The 22,977-nt window shown below is 46.8% G+C and overlaps 1 protein-coding gene across 1 annotated transcript; it reads right to left on the bottom strand.

The window, feature by feature from the left end:
* Positions 1–52: 52 nt before the first annotated feature.
* LOC310752698 (uncharacterized protein) lies at positions 53–21,245 on the bottom strand. Its single transcript, XM_083593610.1, has 9 exons — positions 20,556–21,245; positions 19,070–19,243; positions 15,587–15,744; positions 13,181–13,379; positions 10,573–10,669; positions 6,767–6,938; positions 4,645–4,800; positions 2,677–2,855; positions 53–743 (listed from the first exon to the last, which is right to left on the bottom strand). The coding sequence occupies exons 1-9, from the start codon at positions 20,804–20,806 to the stop codon at positions 678–680; spliced, it is 1,452 nt and encodes a 483-aa protein (XP_083449736.1). The 5' UTR covers positions 20,807–21,245; the 3' UTR covers positions 53–677.
* Positions 21,246–22,977: the final 1,732 nt, after the last annotated feature.

The raw sequence follows: 22,977 nt of genomic DNA, 5'->3' as shown, positions 1-22,977 counted from the left end.
TTCTTGGGCTTCTGCATCTCTTTGCTTGCAGCTGGGAAAGTGTCTCTCTTAAAGGGGCAGGCCTGAGAAGGTGACTCAAGGCACATGTCCATGTTACTTGCCAAAGCTCCACTGAGATGGGGATGGTAGAGGGGAAATGACATTTCTTCTTTATTAAGAGTGGAAGTCGTCTTGCTTTCAGTTCTTTCCCTTGAACAGATAAAAAATAAGATTAGCTGGGTTAAATAAAAGGGGGGCACTTCTAGACCCTAGACGCAGCGGTTCTCAACCTGTGGGTCCCCAGATGTTGTTGGACTACAACTCCCATCATCCCTGAGCTCTGGCCTTGCTAGCTAGGGTGATGGGAGTTGTAGTTCAACAACATCGGGGGACCCACAGGTTGAGAAAGGCTGCCCTAGAGTGTAATGTCACTGCCTGCTGCAGGTAGCTCAGGATCTTACAGAGAGGAGTCACTCATATGCTAAGGTCCAGCAAAATTCATTCCTGCTCTCATCATTGTTCCAATTCAGGGCGTGGAATTCCACCTAAACACACCCCAGAGTATTGTTCCTTTCCAAACTATTCCCACTCTGGCTGGAACTGAGGCTGCTAAGGTCCAGGGCTGGAAGCTGTAAGAGAAATCTCCCCTTCAGCCGCATAGGTGTATCCCTGGAGTCTTCCCATTCGCAAGCCCAGCTTTAATGATGTATTGGAGGGTGAGGCACTTCCAAGGATCTCTGGCTCCGAAGGCTGCACTGCAGAGCCTGCAACAAGTGAGAGATTTGGCTTAAAGTGCCCTTCTGAGCACCTTTGGTTTTGCGGTCCTGCTTTTTGAACCATTATAAGACAAAAAACAGGATTTTGGAAGCTAGAAAACTACATTACTTCCAGTGCATTGTGAGCAGCATCTGAAAGTTAAATTACACATAGCAGAGATATGCTAAAAGAGTACTGGCTCTCTTGGACAAGGAAGCTTGTTTCTATAGCAGAACAGCAAAATACAAGAGGAAGGAATGAGCAAAACATGCATGAGATTCCAGCATTGCTTTCTCTGCTGTTTAATTACCACAGCCACACACTAGATTGAAGCCTGATCATATAGTAGTCCTGCCCCAAATGTTTAAGGGTCTCTGTACCCACAAGGTGCAGACGTACTATTTTGAACTGATGCCACAAGAAACTTGTTTCTCAGAATTGCACTGGACTTCCAGGTTAGCTGTACCACCATCTGCAGTAGGACTGCAGCAATGCAGTACTGTGTCAACATTTTTCAAAAGTCATCTTCTCTCAAGAACTTTAAACGGTTATATGAATCAATTAAGTTTACAAGAAGGTGATTTTGTTTTGTTTTTGCATTGGCTACCAATGCAAAATTATTGCATTGGCATGCATAATTCTAAACCCTAAAACTTAACATTTTAGCCATGGTCTGTTTGCAACAAAACACTGCATTCCGCACTGTGGTGACAGACAGCATGCAGCTGGCCCTAATCTCATGGCACCATTCCACAAAAATACACAAAAAGCACTTTTCACCCTATGGTTCCTAAGTCCCTGTGGCTTGAAATATACACACACCGGGTGTGTGTGTGTGTTGAGTTAAGGTTTCCATGGGGGGGTGAGGGGAGATTTCAACCTTGTACATCTTCCCCTCACCCTTCCTAGAAAATCTAAATTATGCAAAGCACTGCACCATTATACTAAGTGAGAGAAGCTATGCAAGCTAACAGAAGATGAGTCCTGCTGGACTGAAGGGCTCACCTATTCCCATGCTATAACTGGGACAGGAGCTTTGAACTGTCAGCTCAGATTTGCAAAAGAACACACAAGATTCAGTCTTGTTCCTGCTTTCCTTAATTGAATAAAGTGACACATCAAAAAAATTATAGATGAAAGGAGGAATTGGGGTCGGGGGAAGTTTGTCCTCACAAACTAATCTCCCTGATAGAATTCTGTGTCTTGGGAGCCCAAGACAATTCTGTGTCCTTGTGTCTTGGGAGCCCAATTCTTTGCCGCTTCAGCTTAACACAGGCATTCCCAAACTCTGCCCTCCAGATGCTTTGGGACTACAATTCCCATCATCCCTGACCACTGGTCCTGTTAACTAGGGATGATGGGAGTTGTAGTCCCAAAACATCTGGAGGGCTGAGTTTGGGGATGCCAGGCTTAACACCCATTCTGCTGTCAGGGCTCCCTGACAGCATGCATGTGCACCCCTGCTGCTTTGGGAAGTCTATAAAGGACAAAGAGCCCTGGACAGTTAAGTCCAGCCAAAGGTGAGCAAAAGCTCATCTCGCTTTTCAGGAAGAGGGAGGATTGCTCCAGTCTCCAGTATTCTACTGGACTCCTATCCACTATTACTTTTACCCCCCTTTTTTGGGGTTCCAGGTCCCCTCGCACATAATACACCCACTCACGTTAGTAATAACTGATAGAATCAAAAAGGGGTTCCGAGTTCCGATGCTACCACTTTGATTAATTAGAGTCAAAGTAAAAGGGGTTGGGGCAAATCCTTTGAAAACCAATTCCTAGTGCTGTGCTTGGAAACAGGAGGCTAATCTTTTCTTGTTCTCTCCCTGCCCGCCTTTGCTCGAGTCTAATCCATAGGGCAGACTTCCTCCAAGTGACCCAAAGCGGAACTTTGGTTTCCAGCTGTTGGGTTTCTGTGCATATCCATAGCATATGCAGTGAACTCACCTGCTCCAGAGGTACAGGGATTGCCAGCGGCCGGGCAGCGACATTCCTAGTCCGACTGCGCTGGCGGGACCGGGAGCGTCGACTGCGGGACGGAGAACGTCGCGTGCGGGACGGAGAACGTCGCGTGCGGGACGGAGAACGCCCCCTCCGCTTGGGACAGCTAGTCCACATCTCTTCCACTGAAGGGGGAAAAAATGGCAGACTGTTGGTTGCTCCAGAAGTGATATTTAGGCAAGAGAAGCAACTTCACCCCAAATATCCTCACAGGTGGCTTATAGTTACTATCCCTTTTGAATTGCCAAGTCACTACTTTTTCTAGAATCAGCTAGAAGTGGGATTAAAGCAGAAGATCCACAGATCACTTCTTGACAGATCTATATTATCCAGCAATATCCTTCCTTATGGCCAAGAACCTGTTATGGTGCTTACTAAGAAGCAAGTCCCATTCAGCAAAGGTCCTTTTCAACTTTCATTAAAAGCTTCCTGCTTGCTGGGGTACTAGTCAACAGGAATAAATGGAAAGGGCAGACCCAGCAAGCAGGAAATTATTTAATGCCACAGGAGCCCTGAAAAGCCTCAACCACATTTTTGTTGTTGACATTGGGGGTGGCCAATATGATGCTGTTCAGATGTTCTTGAACTCCCAACTTCCATCAGTCCAAGCCAGCATGGTCGAGGGTCAAGGATGATGGGAATCTCACTGGCATCCCTGTTCTATACAGCACAGCAGTGGTAGGGAGCCTGGTCCCCTCCCCAATTACTGTTGGACCACAACTCCCATCATCCCTGACCACTTGGAATGTTGTCTTGTGCTACTGGGAGCTGGAGTCCCAACAACATCAGGAGGGCCACAGGTTCCCTAGCCCTACTGTACAGGCGAGTGTACTTCTTTTTGAACATGCCACGAGCCAGGTGGGTACAGGACAAGGATACAGAAAACACAAGAGGGAAAGCAGGGATAATGCTGGAATGCGATGTTTTGGAACAGACAGTTTGATGCTCCACAAGGGCAAACAAACAAACATACAGCAATTCCATAGAAAGGGGCAAGTGTGGATGCAAGCTGTGTCAAAGCCAACTTGTTTTAGCTGGTGGGGTGGGGAAAACAAAAGCCTGCCACAAACCAAAAGTTAAAGCACAACATTTTAGAAATTGATAGGACATGAGTTATTGGAACAGTCTGGCTGAACAGATAGGTCTTTGCCTGGTACTGAAAAGACCACGGGAATGGTACTAGGTGAATTCTCTCTGGAAAAGCTGTTCCATAACTGGGGGCCACTATTGGAAAGGCCCTTTTCCTGGTGGTTTCATTCGTCAGGGGCAGCATTACATTAACCTGTGGCCCTCCAGATGTTGCTGGACTCCAGTTTCCAGTCGCCCCTGGCAGCATGGCCGATGGGAGCTGGAGTACCGCAGCACCTGGAGACCCCTAGGTTCCCCACTTCAGAAGCACAGCAGCAGTAAGAGACAGCTTTCAATGCAGTTGTGTTTGTGGTCTGCTCTGCCTCCTAAGTGGTGCTTCAACAAGGTAGGTTAGGCTGAGAGAGAAAAAGAGAGAATTTGGCTCAAGACCACCCAGTGAGCCTCACTGGGATGTTGGAATTTTAAAGAAAGTTTTTTCTACTTCGAGACCAGTGCTTCAGCCTCCCCCTTGCCCCAGCACACCAGCTCTCCACCTGCCACCTTCCAGTTCCTTCCTAATACAGTGGACGCTCGGGTTGCGAACATAATCCGTGCGGGAGGTACATTTGCAACTCGCAGTGTTTGCAACCCGCAGTGCTGCGTCTGTGCACACGCAGGTTGCAAATTGACGCTTTTGCGCATGCGCAAAGCATGATTTAGCGCTTCTGTACATGCGCAACCGCCGAAACCCGGAAGTAACCTGTACTTCTGGTTTTGGCGTGTCTGTAACCCGAAAAACGCAACCTGAAGCATCTGTAACCCAAGGTATGACTGTAAGTCACTCACTTTTCTTCTGGTCAGCCCTGCGTTCCTTTACTTCTGTTGCAGTTCTGTGCTGTGAGCAGGGCAGCAGCTTTGGGAATCCTGAGTGCGTGAATTCCTTGTTCTCTGCATTGACCTCGGAGTCCAGAAGCAGGAGCTCTGGTTTCGGCAGTAGCCTCTCTGCAAGCAGAGATCACACACAAGCTGAGCAGAAAACCTCCAAGGTCTGTGGAGTGCGAGTGTAAAAGGAAGCTGCAAGCCAAGAGGCTCCTGGGTCAAATATGCACTAAGGGGAGAATGAGGCTCAACAGTGTGGTGTAGTGGTGAAGAGCAGTGGACTCGTAATCTGGTAAACCGATTCCCTGCTCCTCCATGTGCAGCTGCTAGGTGACCTTGGGGTAGTCACACTTCTCTGAAGTCTCTCAGCCTCACTCACCTCACAGAGTGTTTGTTGTGGGGGAGGAAGGGAACGGAGATTGTGAGCCGCTTTGAGACTCCTCAGGGTAGTGATAAAGCGGGATATCAAATCCAAACTCTTCTTCTATAACTGATCCGAAGGCAACGTGGAGTTTAGGAAAGGCTACTAGAGGGTAACCCATACATAATCCACCCAGACTTGCTCTTCTTTCCTCACAGCCCATTTCCTGGTCACTTCTAGAGAGGCAACCTTGCTGTTGCTGGACCTTGAGACCCTGACTCAGCACTTTTGCTAGGCAAGGGGGAAGAGGACATGGGGGGATGCTCTGTGATGGTTGCTAGGCAACTGCAGCACTCTGTTCTCCAGCCACCCCCACACCTGCTATTTGCAATGAGTTGTGTACATGCATAGGTTCCCTTTCAAAATGGAAAAATGTTCATCGCGTGAGCACCCAGACTCTTTGAGATGGGGAGGAATCAGTCACTGGGAACGTCAGTGCACACTCAGGAGGAACAGAGTCAGGCCAGGTTGGCCTGGGGTCCCAGTAACAGCTTCTGCCCTTTTCTTAGCTCCCATCTGCTAAGGCACCGCTGTCCAAACTTTTTTCAAAGAGGGCCAGATTTGATGAAGTGAAGGGCCGTGTGGGCTGACCAAAGGGCCAACCAAGGTTGTTGAGCTTTTTTGGGGGGTTGAAATTGTTCAGCTTTTTTTAGGGTTGAAGTTGTTGAGGGTTTTTTGGGATTTACCCCTGGAAATATTTTATTTCCACAGGGGCCGGATTAAACCGACTGGCGGGCCAGATTAGGCCCCTGAAACAGACTTTGGACATGCCTGTGTTAAGGAAAGCCTCACATACCCTCTCCAGGTCTTGTGCGAGGGAATTCAGTGCTGATACGAGGGCCTATGGGATGGATTTTAATGACTAGGAGAGGATATATTCATTGCCATTTATCCTTCCACATGTGTGGGTTGAACAGAGTTTCAAAATCCCACTCTTTGCAGCAAAATTGAAAGCATAGGCTGTAATGCCTTGTTTTGAGCAACTCCAGCTATGAAGGAAGCTGGCACCCCCCTTCTTAAACCACTTAGCAAAGAATCAGGTAAGAACTTGTAAAGCAAGTTTTAAAATAAGATGTACTTACTTTATGATCATGCATTGGTTCACAGCAAAGGCAGCAATAAAAACTATGCAGGCAAAATTATTATATTTACTGTATACCCAGCTTCAGGAATACACCTAATGCTGGAGCCACCAGAGGCATGTCCACATCTAATGTGGATCAAAATAAGAGGAACAGGAAGTACTATTTACAGAAAGGTAGCCGTGTTGGTCTGCCATAGTCAAAACAAAAAAAAAATTTTTTTCTTTCCAGTAGCACCTTAAAGACCAACTAAGTTAGTTCTTGGTATGAGCTTTCGTGTGCATGCACACTTCGTCAGATACCTTAGTACTATATGCAGGAAGTACTATATGCTATATGCTGTACTATATACTATATGCTGTACTATATACAGGAAGTACTATATGCTTCTTCCTTTCCAGGAGAGGAGGGGAAATGACATCACACAGAGCCCTCTCTACCAATTGTATTTCTCTGGTCTGAGTGTCTGCCCATCAGCAATACAGCTCTGTGGACATAGCCCCCTTTCATGCTGACTAGCAAGAATATGCATTTGTTTGGCATGGTCGCTAATTTCCCAGAGAGCCCTTTCCCAAAACCACCCTACCTGTTTCTTGCAGAAGCCTCTGGATCTCTGTCCGGGTCTGCTGTAGACTTTGCAGTACTTCCTGGTTCTGTTTGGCTGGGTCTTTGTAGATCCAGATAAAATAAGTCATCACAGCGAAGCCCAGACCAGCAAAACCTCGACGTGATAGGCCCACCCAGAAGGAGATTCTCTCCTAAAGTGAAGAGAGACAAGTCAATGCAACCAAAGACACACAGATCATCATATAGTGTAAGAAGGAACACAGTCCTTGAGTTCTGCCTAAAACATCAGCCTTCCCAAAGTACCTTTCCAGTTCTGGGGCATCAGTCAGCTTCATCAGAACCGGCCCTAACCTTAGGGGAGTGAGGCAGCTGCCTCCCTTGCCTCAAGCAACAGGTGTTGGGGGCAGGCAGTGTGGCAGGAGGGTGTTGTGGAGCAATGCTGTGACAGCCACGTGGCCTGTTCTGCACGTGGCCTGATGCCCTCAGGTACGGTGTTTGGTAGACACGGTCCTGCAGTGTTGCAGTAAGAGTCTACAGCCAGTCCAGTCAACTCTGGTAAAATGGAGGGTGGCGGAAATGCCAGCTTGTCCTTTGCCCCACGAGCCAAAATGTCATGGGTCAGGCCTGGTCCTCATCCTGGGGAGTCAATGTAAAAGAGGACAGGGTTGCTGTGCTTTTTAGTAGTTATAAGGGGTAGAAACCTGACCTACATTATTTCAAGCATCAGCTGGAAAATTAAAATTTAAGTAAATAATAATTAACTTGTAAAGTTCACTGGTTGCTAATAGCATGAGTTACTTTTAGCAATAATTAGGCACATTAGCTAGATTCAGGGGTGGCTTAACTTGTGGCCCTCAGGTAATGTTGGGACCCCAACTCCCATCAGCCCCAGCTGGCACAGTCAATAGTGAGGAATTATGGGCGTTTTAGTTCAAGAGCATCTGGAGGGTGACAGGTTCCCCAGCCCCAAGCAAAATGGAACCTACATTTTTGAGTTCCCAAAAGCATATTGCCTGCCAATCTAGCCTTGATCCTACTTAGCAAGGTAGTACTTAACAAAAAATATGGTTATTTAAGGCTGCTTAATCTGCATAATTTACACAGGTTGCAAAATCCAGTTTTTCTTGGTGGAAAATGTGGGTCACCTTGGTGCTGAATTTAGATTTTGTTTTTGTTTTTTAAAAAAAAAGAATAACAAAAAGCAGCACACACCCAGAACATACACCGCCCTTGGCCCTGTCCTCTGCTTCATTTGCTCATCTCACCATCATCACAGGCTGCCTTCCACTGATCCAGCCAGATATACAGCTTTAAGATTTCCCTCTCCTTATTTAAACTGCAACATGCAGCCACACCTCTATAGCCCCATTTAATGCAGATTTGGTTGGCAGTGGCAGCAAAACAACTACAGGGACCTAGGAATCTACAACAGCCCAGCCCCTGGAATGCAAGCACAGGGCAGGGCAGGGGTAGGGATGGCCGACTGTGGTCACGTCTAGCTTCCACCTTCAGGAAAACCGGATAAGGTGGGATGGAGAATGGATTTAAGGATATGCTAAACAAAACACTTATCATCACCAGAGAAGTTCTTAAAAAAACACACCCCAAAACTATAAGAGGGTTACTTAAAAGACAGGCCAGTAGTGTTGCCGGATTGTTGAGAAAAAGAAAGATATGAACTGGGCCGCTGTTAATTGGACGGCAGCTTTATTATACAGGTTTTACCACAGAGTTGGTGATTCATGTATCTCGGGCATCTTTCAGGAATGCAAACAACAATTAGTGTGTGGGGAACCTCAGGCCCTTCCTCCTCACCTTGCTTCCTCCTCACATGATCAGTGAGCATATTAACCTCAGGACTATTATTGCTCATAGAGATAACAGCACAATTTTCAGCCTGAAAGTATATTTGGCTGGGGGCAAAGTCTTGTTGTTGGACTGTAGCCCTGCAGCAGAGGGACCAACTCCCTCTTCCTCCTCCTCCATCCCTCTTGCTTATTTTTGTTTTGTTCTAACTCTAGTGGTTTAAAATCCATTAGCAGCAACCTGAAAGAACAGGGTGAGAGGCAGGAGGGGTGCAATTCAGTGGGACTGCCAGCATTTGGTAGATAATATATTAGCACCTGGACCGGGTCAAGGGGACACAGCCAGGCCAGATTCGGAGGTGGGGCTAACAAGAAACATGCCTTTGTCCACCCACCCTACATAAGAACCCAGAAGTAACGGAGCGCAGAAGTGGCAAAACGCGACATGCGCAGACGTGCCGTCACGTCTTACGTTCTATTCAGGATGCGAACGGGGCTCCGGAACGGATCCCGTTCACATCCCGAGGTACCACTGTATATTGCTTTAATTCTAGCTCTTATGGTTACAGAAATGTAACTTGAGAAACAGACTTGGGGAAATAGGATCCAGTCCAAGGGCCAAATCCTTATCTCCCCCATGGGTCAAGTGTCCAAAATGTAACTTGTCATCAGTGTGCAATCAATATTTGTATCCTTGTTTTTCAGAAGAGCTCAGAAGGGGTGTTTTAACCTCACAACAGCCGTGTGACATAGATTAGCCAAGAGAGTGTCACCTGCCCAGGACCAAAAATAAAATAAAATAAAATAAAAAATAAAAAATAAAAAATAAAAAATAAAAAATAAAAAATAAAAAATAAAAAATAAAAAATAAAAAATAAAAAATAAAAAATAAAAAATAAAAAAGTAAAATAAAAGTAAAATAAAAGTAAAGTAAAGTAAAATAAAATAAAATAAAATAAAATAAAAGTATGGTGTGCCTGGGGCCTGGCTTTTCAGTCCCCATAAGACAAGAATGGACAAACGTCAGTTGTCCCAGATATTGCTGGATTAAAACTCCCATCGCTCCTGGCCATTGGGGCCCCACTGGCTGGGGATGAGGGAGGCTGGGCATCTAAAAGCATCTAGGTAGCATCATGTTTCCCATTCCTTTTGTAACCATTGCGGATGGATAGTACTATCCAGATGCCCTGGAAAAAGTTTCTGCTCAGCACCTGGTGTTCACAAACCTGCCAGTTTTCAGGAACATTGGTAGTGCCAGTGTAATAATTGTTGGCCTGAAACGCTGCATGCGCTAAAGCTCTCTGTCGGGTCAGTACTCCAGTCTTCCAGGTCATTGGTGCAGTGGGGAGCGCGATGGGAGATCAGAGTTCAAATCCTCACTCAGCCAAGCAGCTTAATTGGTGACTTTGGGGGCTATTCACTGCCTCTTTGCCTAGCCTACCTCACAGGGTTGTTACGGGGAATGAACGAGGAGAGGGGAGAACCATGTACACCACCTTGAGATCCTTGGAGAAAGAAGGTGGGACATAAATGCATTAAATAAATATAAAATAAATACCATGGTTGTTTATCTCCCGCTCTGTTTGGCAAATGTGTCACGTGCAGCAGGGGTCAGGGAGGGAGGGATAGTTTTTATTTAAAAATGAAAATGAAATGAAAAGCCAGTTTCTAGATCTTACGGCATTGAAATAGATGCTTGAAAGTGCCTGCAAAACACTACCTGGCAAAGCTTGACAAGCCAGGAAGGTGGCAGAGAGAGATTTCCCCTCCCCGTCCACCTCCAGTGCGGACGTCTTCCCGTGACAAGTGTGAGGGTGACACCACAGTGCCGTGGGGAAAGAGGGGGGGCCGAGGCTCCCATCAAGCCACCTACGCTTGAAGGGCGAGACGGGGGCTCACAAGAAATCAGCATCAAATTGTCACTCCAGGGGCAGCTTGTTTGGGGAGATGCACCTTGCCCTGCTCCTTCCCCTGCTCCACACTTCAACTCGGATTCCATTAGTGCAGGAAGAGGCCGTACCGTCAAGTCCTGGCCCGCGTCCCCTTCATCCATCAGAAGGCTGCAGATGACACGCTCTAGGTAAATGTTTGCTCCCACCAATGTCAGCAGAGGAAACCTGGAGACAGAGAGGGGGGGCATTAAGAGAAGGAAGTGCTTTAGGACAGCAGCGAGAATATTGATAGCCAGCTACTGGAAAGGAAATAATATACCAACAAAAAGAGAATGGCTAAATAAACTATGTGAGTACCTGGAGTTAGCTAAATTGACGGACTTAATAAGGCGAAAACCTAAAAACATGGTACAGAAACAGTGGGGTTGTTTAAATGAATACTTACATAAACAGGGCTCAACTACGAAAATTTGGTTGTGTTTAGACTAACCTTGTGCGGATCTTAAAGAATGTAAAGAGTTTAATGAATTACGGAAGATCTTAAGGGATCTTAAGGGATGGAAGTGAAGAACAGAGGTAAAGGTGAACTAAATAACAAAAGACGTGTGGTTTAGGCGGTGGAAGTCTTTTAAAAATATTTTAATTAAGATTTGCATTTTACAATGTGTGTAAGTATAAATTTGGTATTGTTGTTTATGGAAAGTAGCTTTCTTTTTTCTTTTCTTTTTCTTTCTTTTTCCTTTTCGTTTCTTCTTTCTTCTTATCTTTTTTTGCGGTTTTCGTATGCCAAGTATGTAAATAATTGTGTTTTTGCAGATGTGTTTGGAAATTTGATTGTATTGTTCAATAAAGTTATTTTATTTTTTAAAAAGGAGGTGGCCATTTTAAGGGCTTGCCCACGCTTCTGCTCATCCCGTGCCTAACAAGCACAGGGCCAAGTGGGTTTTCTTTTCCAAGAGAAAAGCCACTCTTTAGCTCTAAGTCAAATGGCAATCCCAAGAAAACGTGATTTGCCCTTTCCTCTAATTACGCGGTTTCCCCCAATGAAACCCTAAGCTTCACCAGGTCCCTGGCTTGTGCCCAAGCAGGGACTGCTATCTCGTACCCAGGGCCCAATCTTTGCCTTAGCTTTCTTTTTAAAGACAGCTTGCTTCTAGCACTCATTGTGGGGAAATAAGTTTGGAAATCGGACACCAGGCTTATGGGACCAGGGGTGCCAACTTGAATAAAATATGGGGGGCTGGAGCAGGTAAGCCCCACCCCACATAACTGATCACAAGACATGGGACATGCACACCATTTGAATAGCAATGCCCATCAACTTGCGGGGGCAGCCCAATAAAATAATTTATTGGGGAGGACGAAGGGACCTCAGCCCCTAAGAGTTGGCTCCTATGCTAGGGACAATGGACAGTTTAGGTGTGCAAAGTACACTGGTACATGCTGTCTTTCCCCCTCACCCGCTGCCACCCACACAAAAGTCTAAAAACCTAAATCTTAGAAACAGAATCTTGCAGTGTTTATCTATCCATATTGGTCTTGCAAGAATGTATTTGGAATCATGGGCTTTTACTAAGAGCTAGAGCTACTTAACTGCTGAACCACTGTGGGCCAGGCAAGAAATTTCAGGAAAACAGAAATCTGCGTTCTGCACAGGCAGGCCAGAGTTCCTGAACCTGTGGCTTTCCAGATGATGCCGGACTCCAGCTTCCAGCTTCCATCATCCATGACCATCACCCATGCAAGTTGGGGATGATGTGATCTGTAGTCTAGCAACATATGCAGGGCCACAGACTCCCCATCCCTCCTCAATTGGATCTTGAATCTATGCTGGCACCAAAAAATGCATTATAAACCAAAGGAGGACATCTCACCATAGTGGGCAACACCGACTTGTGTGCCTTCTTAGTCTGCTACTCAATTGCTAACTGTTTATTGGTGACTTCAAGGCCCCACCCTGCTCTCCATTCTTAAGGTTCTTGATCTTTAAAGTGGACCTTCAAGTAGAATAAGGGGTCGCCAACCCAGCACCCGTGGGTTCATCCTGCTCCTTCCTCCACTGCAATTAGTCTTGAAAAAAGCCAATTCTTGTTGGTCACAGCTGGAAAGAGGTTTGCCCTCCCCGCCCTGGCTGTGGCCCCACCCACCAAACACACCCACCTGGCCTGCAGCAAGTAGGCATGCCAGAAGCCTTGCACTGGCAGCAATCAAAAGCTTTTTTCAAAGTTAATTGGGAGGGGCATTAGAGGAGAGGAGTGATATTTCTGGGGGAGGATCAACTCTCCTCCCCTTGCTAAAAATATTGGGCTTGAAAAAGTGAAAACACCTTTCTTACACCTAATTGCTGGGAGAACGGAAGAATCAGGACCTTTTTTTCAGCCAGAAATCACCCGAACTCAGTTCCAACACCTCTCAGGTGGGCACCATTGCCATTCTAAGACAACATGCTGAGTTCCAGCACCTCTTTTTCTAGAAAAATAGCACTAAGAAGAATATGTGTGTTTTAGGGGGGTATGTTGCCAATGGCAGCTTCTTGGATTTCCAGATGTGCCCATAGTCCTAATAAGGTGGCCAATGCCTGGAATAAGAGGACTGTTTAAAAAATGAGGTACGCGGCAGCCATGTCAGAAATCCTCCCATCCCATCTCTCAAGCCAGCCTACGTGTTTTGATCAGGCTGGAGTGTCTCTCCTCCAGGGGGATCTTTTGCATCTTCCATCCACACTCATTTCCTTACCGTGCTCCTGCAGTCCGTTGGCTAGAGGTCAGCACCAGGCTGGCAGCCCCACTTAGGAGATGGAAGAAGATCGAGTAGAGAGCGCTGGACTCCCCAACGACAAAGCGGTGCAGAAATGTAACCCGGTTGAAGATCTCAGCAAAGGCTACTCGCTGCTCAAAGGCCGAATCCTGCAATTCTTGGAAGGCCTGGCGCACCCCTGCAGAGGAGAGAGGCAAGCCAGCAAGGTGCCATCCACATTCCTCTCCCAGCTAAAACCAGAAACTAGGTGGAAAGAGAACATAAGCATCCCATTTCCATTTGTTCCATTTATTATCTTCCCCCTGTAAGCCATATGTTTTGTCCCACACAGATGATACAGAGCATGGGGCATGCAGATATGTACAGTGGTACCTCGGGTTACATATGCTTCAGGTTACATATGCTTCAGGTTACAGACTCCGCTAACCCAGAAATAGTACCTCGGGTTAAGAACTTTGCTTCAGGAAGAGCACAGAAATCGTCCTCTGGCGGCGCGGCAGCAATGGGAGGCCTCATTAGCTAAAGTGGTGCTTCAGGTTAAGAACAGTTTCAGGTTAAGTATGGACCTCTGGAATGAATTAAGTACTTAACCCGAGGTACCACTGTATTTATTTTAAAGTATCACTTCTTTCTCCTGCTTGCTGCAGCTCTGAAAAGAAACCCTCTCCCATTTTACAGTACTACCAGAGGCAGAGGCAGTGTGTTGTCAGGTGATCTTTGGTAATCTTTCGTAATGTAACGCCCTGTGTGAGGCCAAAATTTGGCGGCCTCCAAATGGATTTTCTCAGTTATGGCTGGAGTACAAAGGCACAAAGGTAAGACTTGCATCCTTTGCTTTGCCCACTTTTGATTCTGGCCTCATCTACCACTGGTATGTGACCCCACAAAGGTTAGCATGAGGGGAGAAAGGTTCCCAGCCCCTGAGATAATTCCCCCGGTATCTGCATATTTGAAAGGGGGGTTTGGTTTTTAATACTAGTGCAGCACTGGGGAATGGGTTCTGTTTTAGGAAAAGGGGGTACTAGGGCAAGGATGTCTGTGTAATATAACAACAACAACAACAACAACAATTAATTATTTCTACCTCACCCATCTGGCTGGGTTTCCCCAGCCACTCTGGGCGGCTCCCAACCGAATATTAAAAACACAATACTGTACAGCATTAAACATTAAAAACTTCGCTAAACAGGGCTGCCTTCAGATGTCTTTTAAAAGTAATATAGTTGCTTATTTCCTTGACATCTGATGGGAAGGCATTCCACAGGGCAGGTGCCACTACCGAGAAGGCCCTCCGACTGGTTCCCTGTAACCTCACCTCTTACAGTGAGGGAACTGCCAGAAGGCCCTTGGTGCTGGACCTCAGTGTCCAGGCTGAAAGGTGGGGGTGGAGATGCAGAGGCCGTTTAGGGCTTTAAATGTCAGCACCAACACTTTGAATTGTGCTCAGAAACATACGAATGTAGGACTCTCAAGACCTGTGTTATATGGTCTTGGTGACCACTCCCAGTCACCAGTCTAGCTGCCACATTCTGGATTAATTGCAGTTTCCGAGTACCTTCAAAGGTAGCCCCATGTAGAGCGCGTTGCAGTAGTCTAAGCGGGAGATAACTAGAGCATGCACCACTCTGGCAAGACAGTCTGTGGGCAGGAAGGGCCTCAGCCTGTGTACCAGATGAAGCTGGTAGACAGCTGCCCTGGACACAGAATTGACTTGCGCTTCCATGGACAGCTGTGAATCCAAAATGACTCCCAGGCTGCGCACCTGATCCTTCAGGGGCACAGTTACCCCATTCAGGACCAGGGAGTCCGTCACACCAACCTGCCCCCTGTCTCCCAAGAACAGGACTTCTGTCTTGTCAGGATTCAACCTCAATCTGTTAGCCCCCATTCATCCTCCAACTGCCTCCAGACACTCACACAGGACCTTCACTGCCCTCACTGGTTCTGATTTAAAAGAGAGGTAGAGCTGGGTATCATCCGCATATTGATGAACACCCAGGCCAAACCCCCTGATGATCTCTCCCAGAGGCTTCATGTAGATGATAAAAAGCATGGGGGAGAGGATGGAACCCTGAAGCACCCCATAAGTGAGAGCCTAGGGGCCTGAACACTCATCCCCCAACACCACTTTCTGGACATGGCCCAGGAGAAGGATGAGAACTCAAGTAATCTAGCATAGGACTCTGGAAGCCCCTCCCCATGCTGCTGGGCTCCAGCTCCCATCGCCCTCATCCAGCATGACCAACAGTCAGGGATGATCTGAGCTGTAGTTCAACAGTATCTTCAGGACCATAGCACATTGTTGTACAACTTTTCATTTTATAATGCAGCTTTGTTTGTTTCAGAGATCATAATCCCTATCCAACCACCCAACTCCCAGCCTACCTTGGGAGGAGTCACGCAGCATCTGATGTAGCAGCTCCCCATCTTGCAGGATCTGCTCCTGAGAGCGCAAGGTGGCATCCTGTGCCTGGGCGATCTCTCCAGCAAGCTGATGGGTGGATTCCAGCTGGCGGGCCACAGTCTCTGAAGAGGACGTCAGCCTGGAACAGGCAGAGAAGGCAGGAACCAATTCATTATGACCAGGAACATCTTAACCACACAGCATACCCGCTGTGCCAGAAAGGTGCTGAAGCCCAGATATTCTGCTCTGCGGGCAGCCTCCTTGGGTGAAGTCATTTCATCCCTTGAAGGAATCTGGCTGCAACTCTATGCACTCTGACTTGGGAATAAGTCCCACTGAACTCAGTACGACTTAATGTCTAGTTAAGCATGCATAGGATCAGAGCATTAATTTCAGAAAGGAGATTAATTTCAGAAAGGAGATCTGATCCTATGCATGCTTAACTAGACATTAAGTCGTACTGAGTTCAGTGGGACTTATTCCCAAGTCAGAGTGCAAGGCCACCTGGAAGTTACAACTTCTAACCTGCCAGCCCTTCAAGGGCTAGATACTTTATTTTTAGATTACAATGGAGGGCTAGGGTTCACAGACTCCAGTTTTCACTCCCAGATTCCACACAATAGGTTCCCTACAGTGCCTGCACCCTACTGTGTTGGCCAACCATACAGGTTCCAAGTCCATCACACCTCCCCACCTCCCACATTATAAAAACCCAAAAATATACTTGAGTCCTTTGGGGCAAGCCCAGAGGGCTTCGATGCCACAACTACAGTATTTTGGGCAACAAGGGAGCAGGAACTGTCAGATGCAGGCAGCATCCATTATACCAGTGGTGGGGAACCTGTGACCCCCCAGAAGTTGCTGGACTGCAACTCCCATCCTTCACTGACCATGGGTTCTGCTGGCTGGGGATGGTGGGAGTTGGCATCCAAGGGTGTATGGAGGGCCACAGGTTCCCCAGCCCTGCCTTGTGCTTCCTTAGTGTGGTGAGCTGCAATTACTCCCTAGGGGAAAAGTCAAAATACAGCATGCGGCTTTGCTCTTCCGCTCCCTGCTCCAAGTCGCTTGTTCTAGATTTCCACCAAGTGTCAACCAGACAAATGTTGATGTTAAGCGGATCTGATGGTCCACGCTTCCCAAATTAGACTATCCTGTCACACTGAAGCTAGTCTGCTCTGGGAAATGCTGGAATTAAGAGTGTCACTCTGGGGTAGCTCTCCCCATGTAGAACAAGTGCCCTACTTTTTGGTGCTGCCAGTTCCAGCGGCTCAAATGGAAACCCAACGCTTAGCTTGCCTGCTGTCCAGCCCAGCTGCTAGTCAAGGAGCTGTCTTTGTGGAGGGAGTAGACAGGAAAGAGCACTTCATTCATACTGAGAATTGGCAACTTCTTTACCCTAACAAAGGGTTGGGAAGAGAACAAAATTAGACATACCAAAGACCTCCACCCAACCTCCTTCCCCTCCTATCCTGGTTGTCAGTCCAGGGATAGTGATAGGGTCAGGCAGCTGCCAATGCTCCAGTTAGGGCCCCCAACCCTGAAGCTTCTCCTGGCTCTCCTCCTCTCTGCTGCTGAGCAATGAAAGAAGCAAGCAGAAAGAGCAGGAAACTCTCTACACATTGTCCTCTTGCATGAGTGCTGGTGCGGATTGGATGAATATAAATGGGCATCTTTACCTGTTGAGACTGCAGTGTGGTTTTAAAAAGGAAGGGGGTAGGGGGAGATTTTTTTTTTTGCTGTGGGCAACTGGAAGTGTTACCCCCCTCCGTAAAAACCACTTGACCCACTCTCTTTTCATCAGTTTCCTCCCACGGTAACAACTCACTCTTCCTTTCTATCTTCTTTCTTGATGTCTGGGGATGCTTCCAAAGGAGCTGTTATTGAGCTTTCATCCTGATTTGTTTGCAGGAGGTTAAATGACAAGACATCAAAGCAAGTCTTATCCCATGCTTTGCTGTGCACTTTCCCACCCCTTTCTATCTCACAAAAAGCCCAATCTTTTGGGGAGGTGAGTTTGCAGTGCAATACCTCCCAATCAACTATAGTTGTGCAATCTGAGTTTGCCGGTATGTGATTGAATCCATCCTAAAGATAGTCACACTCAGGAAGTGCACTGCATCACTCTGAACGATATTGATTCAGAGAGAGAGAGAGAGAGAGAAAGTAACCCTGTGTAGGTCTGCTTAGCGCACTGAGGTCAGAGGTACAGTATAAGCATGCATAGGATTCGCATCTTTCTAAGGGCGGAGGATGGTGAGAAAACCAGTTAGTTGGCTCTGCCAGTTGTGATCTCTGGTTCCAACTCAACGTATTATTAGTTGCTTTTCTCGTGCTTCACTAGGCCCAAAGGGCATCAAGAACCACTGGAAGATCAAAACAGCACCAGGAAACACAGGACTGCATGCAAATTATGTTATGTGGACCTCCCCATACACGTGCCTAGAAGAAGTCTAGGGAAACCCCACTAACATGCTTCGTGGTTCCGAAGGGCTCTCACCAGGCCTTAACTCTCTCTGCCCTCCCATGCTGTTTCATAGGAACTTGCCTTATACAGTGGTACCTCGGGTTACAAACACTTCAGGTTACGGACTCTGCTAACCCGGAAGTAGTACCTCAGGTTAAGAACTTTACCTCAGGATAAGAAAAGAAATCGCGTGGCGGTGGCGTGGCAGCAGTGGGAGGCCCCATTAGCTAAAGTAGTACCTCAGGTTAAGAGGTTAAGAACGGTTTCAGGTTAAGAACAGACCTCTGGAACAAATTAAGTTCGTAACCAGAGGTACCACTGTACAGAGTCAGACCATTGGGCCATCTAACTTAGTATTGCCTACAGTGACTAGTAGTGCCTCTTCAGGATTTCAGGTACAGTCAAACTTTGGATCCCAAACGCCTCCATTTTGGAATGTTTTGACTCCCGAATGCCAAAAACCCAGAAGTAAATGCTCCGGGTTTCAAACATTTTTCAGAAGCTGGAACATCCAATGTGGCTTCTGCTGGAGTGCAGGAAGCTCCTGCAACCAATTGGAAGCCGCGCCTTGGTGGTTGAACATTTTGGAAGCCGAATGGGCTTCTGGAATGGATTAGGTTCAACAACCGAGGTTTGACTGTATAGTGGTATCTCGGGTTACAGATGCTTCAGGTTACAGACGCTTCAGATTACAGACTCCGCCAACCCAGAAATAGTACCTTGGGTTAAGAACTTTGCTCCAGGATGAGAACAGAAATTGTGCGGTGGCGGCAGTGGGAGGCCCCATTAGCTAAAGTGGTACCTCAGGTTGAGAACAGTTTCAGGTTAAGAACAGACCTCCAGAACGAATTAAGTTCTTAACCCGAGGTACCCCTGTATGGGATATTCCCAGCCTTCCCTGGAGATTGAAACTGGGAACTTCTGCATGCAAAGCATGAGCTAGAATTACCCTTCCAGGCTAGTTGCTCTCTAGAGGAAGAAAGAGCCCCATTTTCCTTACCTGTGCATGGTATCTTGGGCTCGTTGTTGCCAGGCCTCATTGTGCAGGAAATAACAGATGCTTTGAGCATGGGTGAAGAACTCTGTGTACACCCCAAAGGCCACTGGGTCCATGTCCTGTGTGCAACCACGGATGGAGCTGCTAGGCTCACAGGGGGGGAACGTCCTCCCAGACCTGCCCAGGAGAAGACACAGAATAAGCTGAAGCTACTGGTCAGATAAAACAATGAGAACCAGTACAGCCAGCCTTGAATTATGCTGACTTGATATCCCAGACAAACAAAGGCAAGATCCACACCATACATTGAAAGCACATGGCTTCCTACAAAGAATCCCACAAGGAACAATAGTTTCGTAAGGGTGCTGGGAACTGTAGCTCTGTGGGGTGTGTGTGTGGAACTACACCTCTCCAGATTCTTTCAGGGTAGTCAGGACTGTCAAAGTCCTGACACTTTAAATGTATATTGTGGGTGTGAGCAAAAGGAAAGGGAAAAGCTCCTCCTCCATGAAGCTTTAGGTCATGGGTCAGCAACCTAAGGCCCTAGGGCCGAAAGTGGCCCGCGGAGGTTGTTTGACTGGCCCCTGAGCCACCCCCGAACTGAGCTGCCTGCTCACCAGCTGCACTAAATCAGCGCAGCGCAGCACGGGGACTCGCTTCCACGGTGCTGTAAATCATGTCTGCGCATGCGCAGACACCGAAAATCACGGGTGCGGGTGCAATCTGGCCCACAGAGGGATCTCCGTGGGACCAATCCAGCCCAGGCAAGATAAACTTTGCCAACCCCTGCTTTAGGTTCAAGCAATGTCTCTCTTCCACTGTCACCTCCGATGAGCTACTGAAAATGATAAGAACTACAAATGTTATAAAAAAACCCCTAATAAAAGCCATTAATACAAATTACTAAAAATAAAATACTGCTGTAAATGCTGAAATCCTTCCCCACCCAACACTTCTTCCAATTCTGAGCTCCACCCTGCTCTCACTCAGGGCCCAAACAAACTCACCCCTCAAATCTCACACCACAGAGGGTTTGCGGAGCCTGCAGACATCACCCTAGACTGTCCTACTAGGGTTGATGGACAGACACCAATGTTGATGGGGCTTCCTCAGGCTGCCCACAGCTGTGCCCCATTCAGTACACAAATCAGCTGTGTATTGTGCAGTTCCAGGCTACAACAGGTTGGGCTGGGTGAGTTTGTTGAAGTAGGTTAAGCTGAGAGGCTTTGGCTAGCCAAATTTCACCTAGCGGCAGGGTGAGGATCTGCTTCCTGATACCTCAAGTTCTAGGACCCCTAACTGGGGTTTCCAGCTGTTTTTGGATGACGATTCCAATCATCCCTGACCACTGGTCCTGCTAGCTAGGGATGAAGGGAGTTGTTGTCCAAAAACAGCTGGGAAACCCTGTCCTAGGACAACACTCTAGTGATCACTCTATTACAATGGCTGTCACCAGCCCATCCCCCAAGACCCAGGTATCTGGACTCACCTCTGGAGGTGGCAATGGGCAAATTTGATTGCAATGCGGCTTTGCTGCTCCTCATCCAGCTCCCTGCACCCGGCGTCTAGTTGCCCCAAGGCTCCCATCCAACAAGTACCATAGCGGGGGTGTCGAGCCAGTTCACGGGCCTGTTGCAGACGGGTCCTTCCTTGAGACAGAAGCTCAGGATCGGGAGATACCAGCGCCCCAAAACTGGGACAGAAAAAAGCTATACAAAGAGCAACTGAAAAGCCCAGCATGACTATCCTTATGGAATGTAACTGGTGGGATGGGAGAAGATTGCCTGCTGTAAGCCCAGCGGATAAAAGTTCAGGTGATAGGTTAACTTCCCAGGGTGGAAGTATGGAAGCATTTAAATGTCCTGTAGATTTATCCTTGTGGGGTGGAGAAAACAGTAAATCATGTGGTGTTGGATTGGCTGCGATACAGAGATGAAAGGGAACCTCTCCCTTGTAAACTTACATTTAAAGCAGTATCATACCACTTTAAACAGTCATGGCTTCCCCCAAGGAATCATGGGTGCTGAGACGGGTTTGTTTGTTTGTTGTATAATATTCCATTGTTGTCAAGATCAAGTACAGCATTTATTTATTTTACAATAGCAAGAAAAATTAAGTTGTAACTCACTTTAAAACTGGTGAGAACAAAAACAAAAAACTGGTGAGAACAAACATAAAAAGGTAAAGGTAAAGGACCCCTGACAGTTAAGTCCAGTTGCGAACAACTCTGGGGTTACAGTGCTCATCTTGTTTTACTAGCCAAGAGAGTCAATGTTGGTCCGCAGACAGTTTTTCCGGGTCATGTGGCCAGCGTGACTAAGCCACTTCTGGCAAACCACAGCAGTGCACAGAAACGCTGTTTAGCTTCCCACCAAAGCAGTACCTATTTATCTACTTGCACTTTTTGGTATACTTTCGAACTGCTAGGTTGGCAGGAGCTGGGACCGAACAAAGGGAGCTCACCCCATTGCGGGGATTCGAACCGCCAACCTTCCAATCGATCGGCAAGCCCAAGGCTCAGTGGTTTACACCACAGCGCCACCCGTGTCCTGAGAGAACAAACATACCCCCCCAAACCCAAAATCCAAGTGACTCAGATCCAGGTGAAATAGACCAATAGCAAACCAAAATAAATGAGACCACATAGAGGAGGGGAATTGAGATGTGAAAGCAAATTATCTCCGCAATATACTAGAAACAAATAGAATAATGAGGGGGTTTTTTATATTCTTGTTGGCATATGTAATATAGGTATTCAAAGTTGAAATACATTTGTCAGTTTTTGAAACACCATGAAGAACTCTTAATTTGTGTGTCATTTCCTGCCATAAAAGCTAAGAACAACACCTTGTGAAACCAGTATTATAAGGTTTCACCTTCCAACTTTCAATCTTTTCTCATTCTCTGCTGGACTGCTATTAATAGATGGACAATCAGAAATTTGTCCTTGATGCCTTCTTCAGAGTAAGGTGCTGAGCATCGTTAGGAGACCTCTAGGCTCTCACAGGGAATTCACAGAGCTTGCTGTTAAACCACTCTGAGAATTGTAGCTCTGTGAGGGGACCAGAGGTTTCCTAACTTTAAATGAATTCAAATCTCCAGGGCCTGATGAGCTGCATCCAATGATACTAAAGGACCTTGTGGGTATAATCTCAGAGCCTCTGCCTACAATCTCTGAGAAGTCTTGGAGAACGGGTGAGGTTCCTGCATACGGGGAAGAAAGAAGACCCAAGCAACTACTTACCAGTGAGCTTGATATCGATACCAGGAAAGGCCTTCCAACAGAGTCTCTGAGCACTTAGAAAAGGATGCTGTGATTACTAAGACCTAGCATGGGTCTCTCAAAAACAAGTGGCCACCTGTCACAGATGTTTTAACTGAGATTTCTGCATTGCAGCAAGTTGGAGTAAATGGCCCTTGGAGTCCCGTCCAACCCTACATTTTTTTATTCTAACAAGGCTCAACACGCTTAACCAAGCTACATTTTCCAGGATTTTATGGTGGAAGATGTGCTTGTTTAAAGTGGTATGCTACTGCTTTAAAGTTATAGTGCAAATGGAGTCTTAGTGATGAGCATTATACACTTGTATTTTGGAGCTGTCCTTTGAGACAAAACTCTCTGTGGTCTGGTGTTTTTGTGAGACACTACCTTAATTAATAATTACAGTTGTGGAGTAACAACATTATAACAGTAGGTATGGTGGAAACAGGGCTCTCCTATGGCCTTGCAATGCCATGATGCTCTGAGATTTTTCTGTGTTCCACTCACGCACTGTTTTGGGTCACAGAATATTTGCAAGTAGTGTCTCCGAATTACATGGGGCTCATACCCACCCCCAGGTAATAATGCAATGACACCTGCATTCATGGGTCTCTGAATATCATAATCTCTTTATATGAGATATTATACT

This window comes from Podarcis filfolensis, assembly GCF_964270895.1.
Source record: "Podarcis filfolensis genome assembly, chromosome: 17".
NCBI lineage: Eukaryota > Metazoa > Chordata > Lepidosauria > Squamata > Lacertidae > Podarcis > Podarcis filfolensis.
Note: the sequence above shows the minus strand (reverse complement) of the source record. Positions and strands in the feature narration are given on the sequence as shown.

Excerpts from the sequence above, each read along its gene's own strand:
- LOC310752698 (XM_083593610.1), bottom strand. The coding sequence starts at position 20,806 with ATGCTGGGCTTTTCAGTTGCTCTTTGTATAGCTTTTTTCTGTCCCAGT. Across the intron at positions 13,380-15,586 it reads GCTGCGTGACTCCTCCCAAG|GGGTGCGCCAGGCCTTCCAA; the intron begins GTAGGCTGGGAG and ends TCTCCTCTGCAG. Across the intron at positions 744-2,676 it reads TCCCTGTACCTCTGGAGCAG|GCTCTGCAGTGCAGCCTTCG; the intron begins GTGAGTTCACTG and ends CACTTGTTGCAG.